This window comes from Babylonia areolata, chromosome 9 (genome assembly GCF_041734735.1).
Source record: "Babylonia areolata isolate BAREFJ2019XMU chromosome 9, ASM4173473v1, whole genome shotgun sequence".
NCBI lineage: Eukaryota > Metazoa > Mollusca > Gastropoda > Neogastropoda > Buccinidae > Babylonia > Babylonia areolata.
The window spans coordinates 47,376,660-47,391,099 of NC_134884.1; the positions used below are offsets into that span (position 1 = coordinate 47,376,660).

At 40.9% G+C, this 14,440-nt stretch overlaps 1 protein-coding gene across 6 annotated transcripts in view; it reads left to right on the plus strand.

Moving 5' to 3' along the window:
• LOC143285548 (uncharacterized) overlaps positions 1 to 11,539 on the plus strand; it is a 288,677-nt gene extending 277,138 nt beyond the window's left edge. For 3 of the 6 annotated variants that reach the window (XM_076592915.1, XM_076592911.1, XM_076592912.1), the window contains 3 exons: positions 1,596 to 2,129; positions 4,389 to 4,538; positions 8,265 to 11,539. In XM_076592915.1, coding sequence (XP_076449030.1) covers positions 1,596 to 2,129; positions 4,389 to 4,538; positions 8,265 to 9,774 — 2,194 coding nt within the window. In that variant the 3' untranslated portion in view covers positions 9,775 to 11,539. The remainder of the gene's footprint in view (positions 1 to 1,595; positions 2,130 to 4,388; positions 4,539 to 8,264) is intronic. The other 3 variants (XM_076592914.1, XM_076592916.1, XM_076592913.1) reach the window with 2 other exon arrangements.
• Positions 11,540 to 14,440: the final 2,901 nt, after the last annotated feature.

Here is a 14,440-nt window from a genome sequence, read left to right on the forward strand (position 1 = left end):
TTGTAAAGGCCTGTGTATGTCATGTCTGCATTGTGGTATCAAAATAAAGTTTTGCGTGTCATGACTAGTATCTTTTTTATGATAATTCTAGACTGCTCCAGCCTACCTTCAGAGGGCCACTCTAATGCTGCACATTCTTATCAAATCTGCATTGCTACACACACACACTCACACACATGCATGCATGTACGCATGCACACACACACAGGCAGGCATAACATCTAGTTGTAGTCATCAAGGTTTCAAGGCCAAAAAGTGTTGAAGGGCAGGAACTCTTCTTTGCAGATGATCATGGCATCATTTTTGTATGTCTTTGTTTTTGAAAGTTTTAGAATACTCACTTAATGAACACACAGTGCTTCCTTTCCATTTTCAAAGTGTCAGGGGTGCATATTTTTTGCATTATCAGAGGCCCCGATTTTTTGTTGTGGTCAGTCGTATGATTGTGATAAACATGTGTCCTATCTAAAGTGTCAGCATGTAGCAAGATGGCTCCATTTTGAGGTAGACCTTTCTCGTGGTGACCCATCCAGAGCAGGCTGGCTTGGTTTCAGATACTGATAGCCTTGCTTGCAGTCTGTCCTGTGATAGTGCAGGTCATGTTTGGTCCAGGTGACATTGTGTAGGGAATGTGGGAAGCATTTGCTAGCAATAGCAGTTTTCAGACTGATGAGTGTGTGTAAGTATTGTAATTTGTATGCATGTGTGAATGTTTGTGCGTACGAATGCATGTATCTGCATATATGTATGCATTATATTTACATGTGTTGACAATATCCACAAACACATTAGCGTTTGACTTGTGTATAGATGTGTTGAAAGGTGTGTATATTTACACACATGTACATTCCCTGTTCCTGTCTTTATTACAGTAAAGTATGTAGTTTTGGAAGTTGATAATTAATTTTGTTTACAAATACATATAGACTTGAGGAAATTAATAATTTTTTTTTATGAATACAGATAGACTTGAGGTAAACTGGCAGTGATGCTTGGTGCAGACTACTGCTCAGGTTATTTTGATCAGAATGATTCTTTTTTTTTGTTGCTGTTATTTACACTATGGTTTGAGATATATCATGAAATAGTTGACCCTGTGGAAGGTCATAACTTAAAATAATTTACTGTAATTTTTTGGAATGGTTAGTGAATTACCTCAGATTGATTTGAATTAGAGAATTTCATTAGTCAGATTGACTTATTTGCTTGTGTGTTAGTATTTCTCAGTGACTTCCTGTTTACTATATATTCTTTTGCTTAAGTTACTGCTGTATTTCTGTGTTTTGTGACCTTCCTTTGCTAAAATTCTGTGCACATATGTCATGGTTGTCCCGTGTTGAGTTGAGTTGAACTTTCTGGCTGTTTCTCATTGTTCTGCTCTTTCCCTTTTAGTATCATATTTCTCTGTGTGTGTCACTTTCATTTGCTGTTTTGTCTACATTTGTCTTGCTTTGTCATGTATCTGTTGATTGATTTGTGTGTGTTGAACTTGAGTTGAACTTGTGCACTGTTTGTCACGCTTTATCACACATTTATTGATTGACTTGTTCGTGTTGAACTTGAGTTGAACTTGTGCACTGTATATATACATATAGCAAACAGAGAGAGATGAAGAAGACGAAAACTGCACCCATCCCCCCAGTCCGTCCGTTTCAAATCGGCCCCATCTCCCCGTCCATCCTGGTCTCCCCACCTGTGGAAGAGTCTACCACCAGCCCCGGGCCATGCTTTGTCAAGAGCCTCACCACCAGCATGACACTGGACCGCCGAAAGAGTGGCAAGAAACACCACCAGCCTCCAGCCGTGTCTGGCACCGTCAGCCCACATGTGCCCCCTCTGCAGAGGCAGAAGTCCTCGCCAGGAGAGAAAGCCACCCCCACCAGCCAGAGGAAGAACTCTGTCTCCGGCATCTCTGGAGACCATTCTCCCCGCCTGGTGAAGAAGAACATCCAGATGTCCAAGTCAGACCCGGGGGCAGGGTCGAAAAGGGCACCCTCTACACCAGTGTCAAAAATTGCCCTGCTGAGTTCCTTCTTCGAGCGCAAGGCCAAGGAAGCGGCAGCAGGAGACAAGAACACCAAGTTCCGCATGGGTTGGCTGACAGGACGCAGTCGTCGCCCTTCCAACTCGTAAATGGATTTTTTGTTTGATTTCTTGCCCCTCTCTTTGCATCCCTTTTGGAATGTTGCAGTCTTTGGAATGCTGTAGATTGTCTGGGTGTAGATGGCTGCTTGGTGAATAGTTTTTTCCCGGTTTTTGTTTGGGACACTGAGAGAGTTGCTTGGATCTGGTGTGTGTGTGTTTCCTGTGCTGACTGTTTGTTCTGCCAACTTTTGCCAGGAGCTTTACAGGCTGCTGAAGAGCATACAATGCATTTTGCTTTTTTTTCTCAAGATAAAAAAGAGAAAAAAGAAATGCCCTCCCCCGCTCCCTCAGTCCCCTTGCTCCCTTTTCAATTGTGATTTTCAGGCTTGCTTTTCTCTCCTTGGCTGTTGATTTTTTTTTTTTTTTTTTTTTAATCAGCCTGTGTGAAAACAGCATGTGTTTGTGTGTGGAATGGAGAGCCAGTGACTTGATTGTCAGATGTCATGTATCTGACAGTGAAGGTTAGTGCATGGCTGGGTATCACTGGAAACTGAGATCAAATTATGATGTTGCCTGCTAGAGTAAAAATAAGTTCTGTCTTGCCTGTCTGAAAACAGAAATAGCAAAAAAAGAAAAAGAAAAAAAAAAAAAAAGTAAGTTGCAACATTTACAACAGTGCTGAGAAGAGTGCTGAGTTAGTTTTATGTGTAGTGAGTGCCTTGTTGATGTGTTTATAACTTAAGATGATGAAAGGGTTTTAGTGAGTTGCATGTACTGTTAAGATTTTATCTACATAATGAATACTTTGCTGCTTTTTTTCAGTCTTGCCGGTTACTGCCTGTGTTTTTTCCTTTTGTTTGCTTTCCAGGTTTTGTAAATTAACCAATGTATGCTGCTGTTGTTGAGTTCTATTATATTAATGTAAATAATGACTGTTTCTCAGTGATTGTTTGAGCTGTTCACCACAAAATTAAAGGGTGATTTTCACAACAATTGATAGGTCAGGAAAAACACCTTCTGTCTTCTTCCTCCTTTGTTTGTCATTCTACCCTCCTGAAGGTTCAGCTGAGTTGCTGAAATTTCAGGGTATATAAAACTTTCGTAGTGTGTGTGTGTGTGATTTAAAAAATTTTTTTTAAATTTTATTTTATGGCTGGATTGTTGCAGACAGTCATAAGGGTATGGTATCAGTTGCTTATGATTTCTTATTTTGTGAAAAGAGTACAGAGTTGTCCTCATTGTCATTAGTATCTAATCTGTAACATTGGAGAATTGCCTTACATGTCCATATTTGTGTCAACTAGTAATTGAATGGCAGGTGTGTTTTTTTTGTTTACAGTGTCATATAGATGTACTGTGGTCTGTATGTGTAGATATACTGTGGTCTGTATGTGTGTGTGTGTGTTCGTAGCTGTTTCTTGGGTATTGAATGGCATTGTCTTACCTTCTCAGCTGGACAGTCCATGGGTTTTCATAGGTAGATGGATGGAAGTATACATGAAGAGGAAAGTGGATTGGTGGATGGGGCTCATCGAACATGGACTGTTTCATCAGATCTAGTAAAACAAGAGTGTTGTGCATGATGGTTGATCTAGATGAACATATCTGGTAACACACTGCTTGAGGTGGACAAGACATTGCAGGAGTATGAAAAGGGTGAGGGGCAAAATGGGAGAGAGTTTGAGAGAGACATGATATGCAACACCACTGTGATGATTTGTTTAGCAAATGTTAGATACAGTGTAAACATCCTTTACAAAACTCTATATCTGGCTCATTTTCCAGGGCAGGAAATGTATGTTGACATGTTTGATGTGCATGGGGGAAAAGCCAAAAGTGATTTAAGTTGTTATTTTAAAAATTTTATTCAATTTATGTTTGTTGCTTACATTAGTTACAAGACAGAAAATGCATGCAAAGTGTTCAGTGTGTACATGGCACAGATGAAGATGCTCATACTGTGTTAGTTTTCTTCTTCCTTAATAGAGCAGAGAGTGCATGGAATTTTTTCAATGGCTGTTTTTATATGCCTGTTGTACTTAAGGTGGAAGCATTTTGTTGCACTGATATGCATTTTTGATGACTCTGAAACAGATGAATTTAGATAGTGCCATGTTTATTTGACATGAATGATCCATTTGCATTTTTCGTTTCTGAAACTGTGTTGCATGTTTGAATCAAATTCTCAACATGCTAACTAATAAATTTGCCTATAACAATGCCTCATGTTTCATGAAGCAAAATCCAGTTTTGTTTCTTATCCCCTCACCCCCACTTCAAACCCATCTTCATTTTTGTTGTAGCATTCGACAGCGCGTTTTGGAGTCGCTGGAAACTCCTGTTTCTCCGCCGGCCACGTCAGTTGCATCTCAGAGTCAGAGTTATAAGCTTGAGTCTGTTGAACCCATGCCCCCGTCACCACCACCGCCCCTCGAGAGTCTGCCCATCTATGTGTATGTTGGACGTTAGTGTTGTGACGGTGGTTCTCTCTCCTTTGGCTGGGTTTCCTCAGCTGGCTTGTTATTATCATCATTATCATTTTTTATTTGCACATTTTCAGTGTATGGCACCACGCTACCCTTTCCGTGCTGATGCTTTTGGGAAGAGAGGCTTTGTCCGTTTACATCACTGTTATGTATCCTAAGGCTTTGTGGATGAAGAGGGTCTGTTGACATCTCTGTGTTCATGTATTCAAAGCTTATGCTGCACCCTTGTTCTGTTGGCGTGCGGGGATTTTTTCTGCAAAACTTTGTTTTAAGTTTTTGTGTGATTACGTCTTTTGTTGACAGCACCGTCTGTGTATTTCTTCTGTTGCTTGGAGAAATAAGCAAAGGTTGTTACGCATCCCTTGTTCTGCTGGTGTGCGGAGGGGGGAAAGAGTTTCTGCAAAGTTCTGTTTTGAGTTTTTGTGTTTGTGTGTTTTTAAAACTGCACCCTCTGTGTGTTTCTCATGATGCTGGGATAAAGACAGGGTGTTGATGCTCACTGCCTGTCCTTCAGCTAGACTGCTTCATTGAACCTGGGGAACCACTGGTTTGGAATGGAAGTACCCTGTATTGACAGTTATCAGCCTGGTCAGAGATAAAGGCTTGTGGGGGTTTGACTGGCACCAAGAACTTCAAAAAGAAGGCTGTTATTGTGCTGTTTGTGTCATGTCTGTATGACACTCAGCCTTAGTCCTCTCAAAGGAAATGTTACTGTTGCTACTCCCAGGATTGTAGGGGCATTGCATACCACACCACAAGCCATCCATCTTTCACGGTTGCTTGGCTAGATTCCTTGTCCTTACTTGGCGCATGCTGATTGCAGTGAAGTAAGAACTGGCAATATTTAGAAAAAGAAGACACAGGTTTTCCCTTCAAGTGCTGGGTTCATGCTACATAAAGCATGGAATGGAACACTTTGTATAAAATCGTTAATTGTACAAATACTCCCCATTCCATGTTAAATTTACCACAGTTGGGATGGGAGTGTGGCCATCACCAACTCAGCTGTTGCTTCCACCCAGTAGTTCTGGGGCTGCAGCATTTGTAGGGATCCAGCAATATATGTTCACAGGTCTCGTACATATATGGAGTGATGGTCTGCAAGAGAACACAGAGAATGACAGTATCTCATTCCACTGTCTCTTTGTTATGATGCTTTTTTTTCAGTTATGAAATTCTGAAAACAACACAGAACTGGTCGCATTAATGCAGACACAGCAGTGTGGAAGTAACTGGTTTTCTGTCTGAATTTCTTAAACACATGATTCTAATCATCCCTTTATCAGGCAGTTTTCTGTTTGAACTTGTGTACGATCTGCTTGATGCATTGCTTTCAGTCCCAAGGCTTTTTGATTAATTTTTTTTTTTTTTTAATGTGTGTGTGTCTTTTCATTTGTTTTGCATCACTTATATTTTCAGAATATGTTTTCATCTCTCCCTCCCCCTCCCCTCCAACCACCCAAACCCATGCTTTTTCATTCAAGGTTTATTGTGATTTATGGATATTTTCAGATTTATCATTGTTATTATTATTGAACTGGAAAATGAATGTTTGCTTGGCTTTCCTGCCTGTTACACTTCTACGCATTTTTACACCTGTTCCCCTGCCATTTTTATTTTCATTATTAACATGTTTGTGTGAAACTTTTTTTTCCTGAATGATGTGACTGAAAGCAACGTTTCACTGCTCTGTCTTAGAGGAGGTTACACAATGGTTAGAATCTGATGGACTGGTGCCTGGGCACAAAGGTGATGATGGAGCAGCATGCATTGCATGTGCACTGGATCTTTGATTGCTGTTGCAAACATATGACACACAGAAGCTTTCCAAGACTGCTGCTCTGTTCTTTGCTGATGCATGCATCTTTGGATATCTGCCTGCACCTGTTTACTTCTCTATGCTGCCCACCTTGTTTAATTCTGGAGTATCTTGTCCACTCACAGTCAGCATGATGGCTATGTGTGTGTGTGTGTGTGTGTGTTCGCGCGTGCATGCGTGTGTGCACACGTGTGTGTGTGTTTGTGTGTATTTTAATGTACCTACTTTCTCAGCTTACAATAATGACACTTTTATGTAGCACTTTCAAGCCTTTCAAAGCACACTTCAATAACATGTCAGTCAGACACAAAATCACACACATTTTAACTCACTTATCTGCAGCTTATTTGTATTTTGTTCTATTTTTGGCTTGTCATGCAGTGAATTTCTGTACCTGCATTGACATTCAACTAGTATTGAGTGAATAGTCCATGCTCTTAATGCAAGAGTGAACGAGTGTGCATGCATCAGTATCTTCAGTTTGTGTCTGTCCTGATCAGAATGGGTGGTTGGGTTTTTTGCTTGTGTGTTTTCAGCATGTTCTGCTTCCATGAGGCTGGGGCAGATTTGGTGGTGGTGGTTTATTTTCTGGTGTAGGGATGACCTGGGTTCTATGGCTTGCTTTGCTTGCATGCTGGATGTGGGAGCTCTTTTAAAAATTAATTTGTCTTCAATGTGGATTTGTGTGTGTATGTGTGTGTGTGTGTGTGTGGGAGAGGGGGGGGGGCAGCGGGGGTGGGGGGGTGGGGGGTGGGGGGGGGTGGGGGGGGTGTTGCGGTGCATAAATTAAGTGGATGCAGATTTTTGTGTGTGTGTGGATATATCCAATGTGAAGCAGATTTTTACTCTGTAGCTCTGATGTAATTGTTTTTTTTTTATCATGATATTAAAATGATAATAAGAAAAAGAAGCAGATTAATGCTCACACCTCCCAGGTACGAAACTCATGGTGTATTATAAAGAGTTATACTGACTTGCTTAGATATGCGTGCATCAGATATGACACATCATGCATACTACATAGACAAATGTGAGAGCATACAAGTTCGCAAACACACACACTTGCATACACATAATATGGTGTGCTGTGTGGTATAAATGTGTGTGTGTGTGGACAAACCATAGAATCCTCAGGCAGATTTTATGCAATATAATTCCTTTTTGAAACAGAAATGGATAGGCAGACCTGGGTCAAAGCAGGCATGTTTTTTGTAATATTTAGAATAGGGATTTTTTTCTTACTGCTTGAGGTTAAGCATTTTTAAGGTGTGAGGTTCAGACTTTCATACATTACAGCACACTGATAGGATAGGCATCAGAAGTTCATCAAAAGATTTGGTGTTAAAATTTGAGTCTTGCATTTGCACAGAACATGGCATTTATTTGTGTGTATGTAAAGAAGAAGGAGAAGAATTAAACATTTTAAAAGCACAATAGACAGATGATATTATGATGATGACATTGATTATACATAACTGTGTTATCAGTTTAACAAGGCAGAATGGTTATACTTCACTATCTGATCAGTGTAGTAAGAAAGAGAAAGTTACTACATGTGTGAATTGGACTTTTTAAGTTATTTTCAATATTTGTAACTTGATGAAAATTTTATGTAGACTGAGCCAGATGTGGATGAATTGGTCTTTGTAAGGTTGTTTTAATTGACCTTTTAACATTGTTTTAATTGATGTTTTGTGTTCTGGTCCACTAGTTTTGAGAAATGAATGGTAATCAGCCCTGAAATACCCTCATTGCGATTGGCCAGGCTATAAGCAAGTTGGTTGTTTTGAAGAGGAAGGGAGATAGGGAAGTGTTGCTCTTCACTCTTCCCTCCAGTGGCTGTTGGGTTCTGACGAGTTCAATGCTGTGTGCAGGGTGCAGGAATCCGGAGACCCGAACACCAACGTGGGCACTTCCCACTATGTGCAGTCTGTGGCCTCGCCCACGGGGCCCCTGTCCCCCTCCAAGGATGCACTGCCGTCTGGCGCTGAGGGCAACCTGCTGGTCCCGCCCGGCACAATGGTCACCCGCAAGTGTTCCCTCATCAAGGAGGAGTCTCTGGATGAGTATGATGAGGAGGAGGAGGATGACGTGGACATCGACGCTGCCACCATCAAACCCGTGAAGTCTTTGGAGTCGCTGGATGACTTGGGGACCACGGGGCACCTGAGTGTGGCGGCCACCTCTCCCACCATCCCCTCCCCTCCCGCCGTTGACAGCATCAACCCGCGGCGGCCGCTCAAGTCGGTGTGCAGCTCTCCGCAGCTGCTGAACCAGATCCATGAGGAGAACGAGTCTGAGGATGATGACGACGTGGTGCCTCTGAAGCTGTCCACGCCACGCCGCTTTGCCACCTCCAGTGGGCACCGCGACAGAGGCTCCACCTCCCCGGAGATCCTGCGCAAGTACGAGCAGCGTAAGAAACGCAGAGGGGCGGGGCAGCGAGGAACCAGCTGCAGCTCGTCGGACGCCAGTGACACAGATGACACGGAGAGCCGGTCCCGCAAGGAGAAGCTGCACCACAAGTTCATCCACCGCAGAGACTCCAGCGACCACTCCAGTGACACGGACGGCCCGGGGAGCAACCTGGGCAGCAACGGACGCTTGGGGACAGGCAGCAGGAGCAGGGGCTCTTCAGGAGGATCTCACACTCGAGGGGGAAACAGTGGGGGCGGTGGTGGAAGAGGAGGAGGGAGCCGTGGTGGTGGTGGTGGTGGCAAAAGTGGTGGTGGTGAGAAAAAGAACGCGGACAACCGCAACCACAGCAACAGCACCAACAAGAACAGCCTGAACAACCACAAGAACAGCCAGTACCATGGGGGGGGAGGAGGGGGCTCCAAGGGCTCTCTGACCGATGCCAGCCTCAAGCTCCTGAGCCGCAAGCTGAACGAGATCAGCACAGGGGTGGGGGCGCTGCTGTCAGAGTGCAGGGGAAGTGACTGTGATACCAATGACTCTCCTGTTCACCTCCCTCCCTCCACGCCCCGTTCGCTGGACGGCACGGGGTCAGTCAGCTCGGGGTCGCTGCAGCGCCACAGCAGCCTGCGGAGCTCCTCCTCCGTCCACACCGACCCCTACCACCCCCTCTTCCCCCCCCGCACCGAACTCTTCTTCTCTGCCTCCTCCTCCTCCCCCACACAGTACCTGGGGCAGTCGTGCGAGGTGGAGTGTATAGGCAGGCCCCCGCTAGTGGAGCTGAGTGAACTGTCGCAGTGCGTGTCCAGCCAGGATGGCCGGTGCTGGGAGCGGGTGGAGCCGTGCTTGTCCCAGCAGTGTGGGGGTGTGGCTCCACTGTCTGGCTCTGCCTTGTTACATTGCAAAGCCCCACCCCCTGGCAGTGTCTCCACCATCTCCAGCAAGTCCAAGTGCTGTTCTGTTGTGTGAGAGCTGCCGGGAGAGGGGTGAGGGGGATATATGTGTATGTTTGCCTGCTCTCTTTGGTGTGGTCCATCCAGACCTACAAAGCTGCTCTGTGAATTGTGGTGGTGAATTGTGGTTTGGTTTAATGGTGGTGTGGTGTTTTTAAGTGACAACAGTCTGCTTTTGTTTTGTTTTTTTTGCGTGTGTGGGGTGATTTCACAGACGAGGAGGTGTTGACAGGAAGAGGGTTAGTACCCACGGCTGTCCTTTCGTTTTTGTTTTTGCTCAGGCTGTCTTGTTTGTCATGTTTTGCTTCTTCTGGGTTGGTTTGAGTTTGTGAGTGATTGTCTGATACAGGCGACAGGTGTCTGTATGGATTGTCTTCTATGGGATATGCGTTTGTGTGTGTGTGTGTGCGTGCGTGTGGGGGCTGTTCATGTGTGTGTGTGTGTGAGTGTGTATGTAAGATAAGAATAACTTTATTATCTCCAACTGGAGAAATTTGGTCAGGTGCATTATCACAACATAGACAAGTAAACAACATGGGGACCATAACTGTAAAAGCCAACAACAGCCCCAACAAATATTACGAAGATACAAATGTAAAAAATATCACATACATCGTTTCATACATACATCCACACACTGCAGGTAATAACTAGTATTCTTAATGTAAAAACAGAAAGAATTAAGAAACATTATTTGAATATAATTATAAACATAGCCTACTATACTGCACATTGATTATAATAGACAAGAATAAAGATGAATTGCGGAAAACCACAACCAGATAATCAGCACACACCTGCACCGCACCCCCCCACCCCCACCCCACACACGCGGATAACTTGATCAAACAAGAGTAATAAACATATGTTCTCAAATAAAAGCATTTCACATATTCGCTTTTAAAAACATTGCAATTGTGTTCACACACATGGTGGGAATGTATGCTTGTGGACATGTGTGTGAGCTTTGTGTGTGTGTGTTTGTGTGTGTGTGTGTGTGTGTGTGTGTATGCATTTATGCATGTTTGTTTTGAATTCTTTTCTTTTTGTTGCTTGACTTTGCCTGATCAGTTGGCGTTTTTACATCTGAATGCATGTTTAAGTTATTATTCAGTCATATTTTGAAATGTCATTGGAACTGTCGTGGTAATACAGTTTCTAAAGTAAAGTTTAGTTTATTATAATGGCTTCTGCCTCTTTTTAATATTTTATTATAACCTGTGTAATAACTCTTGATAAAATGTGGATGACAAAAAAAGAAAAAAAAAGAAAAAAGAAAAAAAAATGAAGGTAAGATGTGCAGTATGATGAGGATGGTGGAAAGAGGGGAGGGGGTGAAGTGATCTGTTGATTATATCATGGTGTAATTCTGCCTGGAATACTCCACACTGTATTGAGCTCTATATCCAGTGTATGCTTTTCTTTATATGTTTACAGTGAAGTGTCTCTTTAATATGTCCATGTATCAAATAATCCATCCTCATGCAACAGTGTTGCGGGTAAATTTCAATTATTAAAGGTTAAGTGTGGGGAGTGTGGTGGATTCACCTTCACAATGAAGGAGAAGGGTCAACTGTCTGGAATTGCAATGTATGGGGATGGTTGTCATGCTGTCTGCTGACTCTTTGTCAGGAACCTTGTACCACTTCTAACAGGGGGTGGTTTTGGTGTTCAAATGCTTGTTAGATGATGATGCTGTAATGTAGTGAGTGAATTTGCTTTGTACTGAGGCACACGAATGAAAAGAATCAGGGAAGGAGGGGGAGGGGGGTGCGGGTGGGGGGTACGGGGTGTGGGTGTGTGTGTGTGTGTGTGGGGGGGGGGGTGCTATTGGACAGGAATAGAAAATAGTTGGTTTCTACAGGTGTGTTTTATGATTAGATATGAAATTTGAAATGATAGTCAAGTTTTTAAACTTGCCATGATACAAGAGATGATAAAGTGATGAATTTTTTTTTTTAACCAAGCCGGTGGTGAGATACTACTTATATTATTCATATATATAGTATAGACTTGTATTTTGTAATAGTTGTATATAAGTAAATGTATATGAATTCTCTTTGGAGCTAGTTATTTGTGATGGCAGGCAGTATGATAAATTTTTATTGTTTCTAGTCATGCATGCTGCTTATATTTAGGTTTCTTGTTTTGTTGTGTGTCTGTGCAGATCTTTTTTTTGTGGTTTTTTTTTTGTTGTTTTTTTTTTTTTTGTTTCAATAATTCTTTTTAGGGAAAACAGCCTAAAACTAAAACTTAAGTGTGCACATTGTCACTGATTTTTTTGTACCCAGACAACGTGCCATTTTGCACAGATTTTAATCATAGGTTGAAAAGAGGGAGAGAAAAAACAACAACAAACAACAAAGAAAAAGAAAAATCAGAATATCATTAATTAGGTATAGGTGAGAGATTGCCTATGGTTATTGACCTTTGTTTTCCCTCCCTCATGAGATTTCCTCCCCTTACCATACATTCTTCCCGTCCCCCACATGCAGCTTCCTCCTCCGTTTTCCCCTATTTATAGTATACTAATATATTACACTTCCCTGACCTCCCATCAGGACCTGCTCATAGATCTGCATATCAGTTGTTACAGTTAGCTAGTCATGTGATTTGTGTGATGCATCTATAGATCTAGGATGTTGCTCTCTTTACAGGGTAGTTGTTAGATTTTGCATAATTTCTCATTATTGAATCATTGTGGGATGGTTCAAGTTTGGTATCCCGCTGATTACCAAGTCTGCATGATTGTTCAATCATACACATATCAATCATGGACACATTTTGAAGATACAGAGCTTGTGCCAGGGTGACTGGGTTTAAATCAACACTTTCTTTTTTTGTGTTTACAAATCAAATCAGCAACATGATATATAATGTGCACAGCTTATGACAGTGTATGAGAGGCAAAAGAGAAGTTTTTTGTTTTATTTGTGGATGCCTGTGTTTATATTTTTCCATTGAATGTTCATGCTCTTTACTTGGTGGTAATGTTTGACTGAGTTGCGTTGATATCCTGGAATGCATGGTAGAATATTCACATGCATTCACATTCAAATAGTTTTTGACCTGCTATTGCTCAAGTCCCATGGAATGTAATTGGAGAAAAGAAAAGGAGAAAAACAGTATAAAGCATTGAAATCGAAATAAATGAAAGTGTAAGGGAGACATGGGGATGAGAAATGGTGTGTAAATGAAACTAGCTTTATTAAGAAAATAAAATATAATAAAGAAAAATAAAAAGTAAGAACAGAAAAAGTAACTTATCTGCAAAACTGAAGGTTTTCATGCCAGTAAAAATGTTGTTTGGTTTCTCATCTAGATCATGATTATATATATATATAAAAAAAAGAAGACAGTGTTTGAATCATTGTTGTGGAATTTCTTCTCATTATTGAAAATGTTACGAATCACACTCATAGTCTTAATTTTGTAAAAAAATTTTTTATATATTTAAAAAACATTTTTAAAGAGGATGGGTGAAGGGGAATGGAGATGCTTCTGTCAGTGGTGTGTGTGTGTGTGTGTGTGTGTGTGTGTGTTTGTTTGTGTGTGTTTATGCATGCTACTTCAGTCTAGTTTCAGTGGTGGTGGTAACATGCTTCCTTTCATTTAAAAACAGTTCCAGTAATTAAAAAAAAAAAAAAAGAATGTGACCCATACAATTTTTTTAGGAACACAGGTGTTTTCGGTTCTGATACTGTTAGTGTTATGAAGTTATTTGAAATTAAGGTATCCTTTTATTTATTAGAACTTTTTATGGTCAGATTATATAATTTATAAATCATTATCATGTTTTTAGTTTTCTTCAAATACAAGTGTTTGTTGCTTGATGCTTGGAATTTTTTCATTTAGTTTTTCTGTGAGATGTTTTTCAAAAACAGTTGTGATTTTGTGTGTGTGTGTGTGTGTGTGTGTATTTGTTGTTTTAATTGGTTAGTGCCAGTGGTGGCAAAGTTTATTTTGTTGTCTGATTGATTGGTGCGAGATTATTTCTGAATCTTTAGAAGATTAATGTTTTATTTTCATTGTTAAGAGTTTTACTCTGTTAATGATAATTTATAATGAATAAGTCAATATGAAATGATTTCCTTTCTGACTGTTGTTTAATCAGACTGGTGATTTTTTCTTTGCGTTTTATGATTTTGAATGGTTTTCTTTTTATATGATATCAGTATGTATACTATATGTACAGATACAGTCTGTAAAGCATGGATCATTGTTGATTGTATTTTAAATTACATTATTTGAGTAGCAACTGTTGCTGAAACTTGAAAGAGTGGAGAAAGAATGGAGTTGGAGTGACACATTTTCAGTAAAAGTATCTTGGGTTGTTTTCATAAACGCAGTGGGTATTTCTTTTTGTTTAACTTTAAGTTAAAAAAAAAAATTAGAGTAGAATAAATTTTTTCAAAAAAAAGGAAAAGAAAAAAAGATGAAAATACACTGCACACATTCTCTCCCACTCCCTCTCTCTCTCATGCTCTGCCACTCTGTCAATAGTATCATTGTATCTCTTTCAGTCTTTGTATTTGTTTCTGTGGCTTTCTACTCTTGCAAATTACATTAATTTTCTAAGTCAGTCTCTGAAAAATTGAAAAGAAAAAGAAAAGTAAAAAGGGGACTGCAGGGGTTGAGTAGTGAGGTTAAAACATTTTAATTTTTATTTACTCAATAATTGA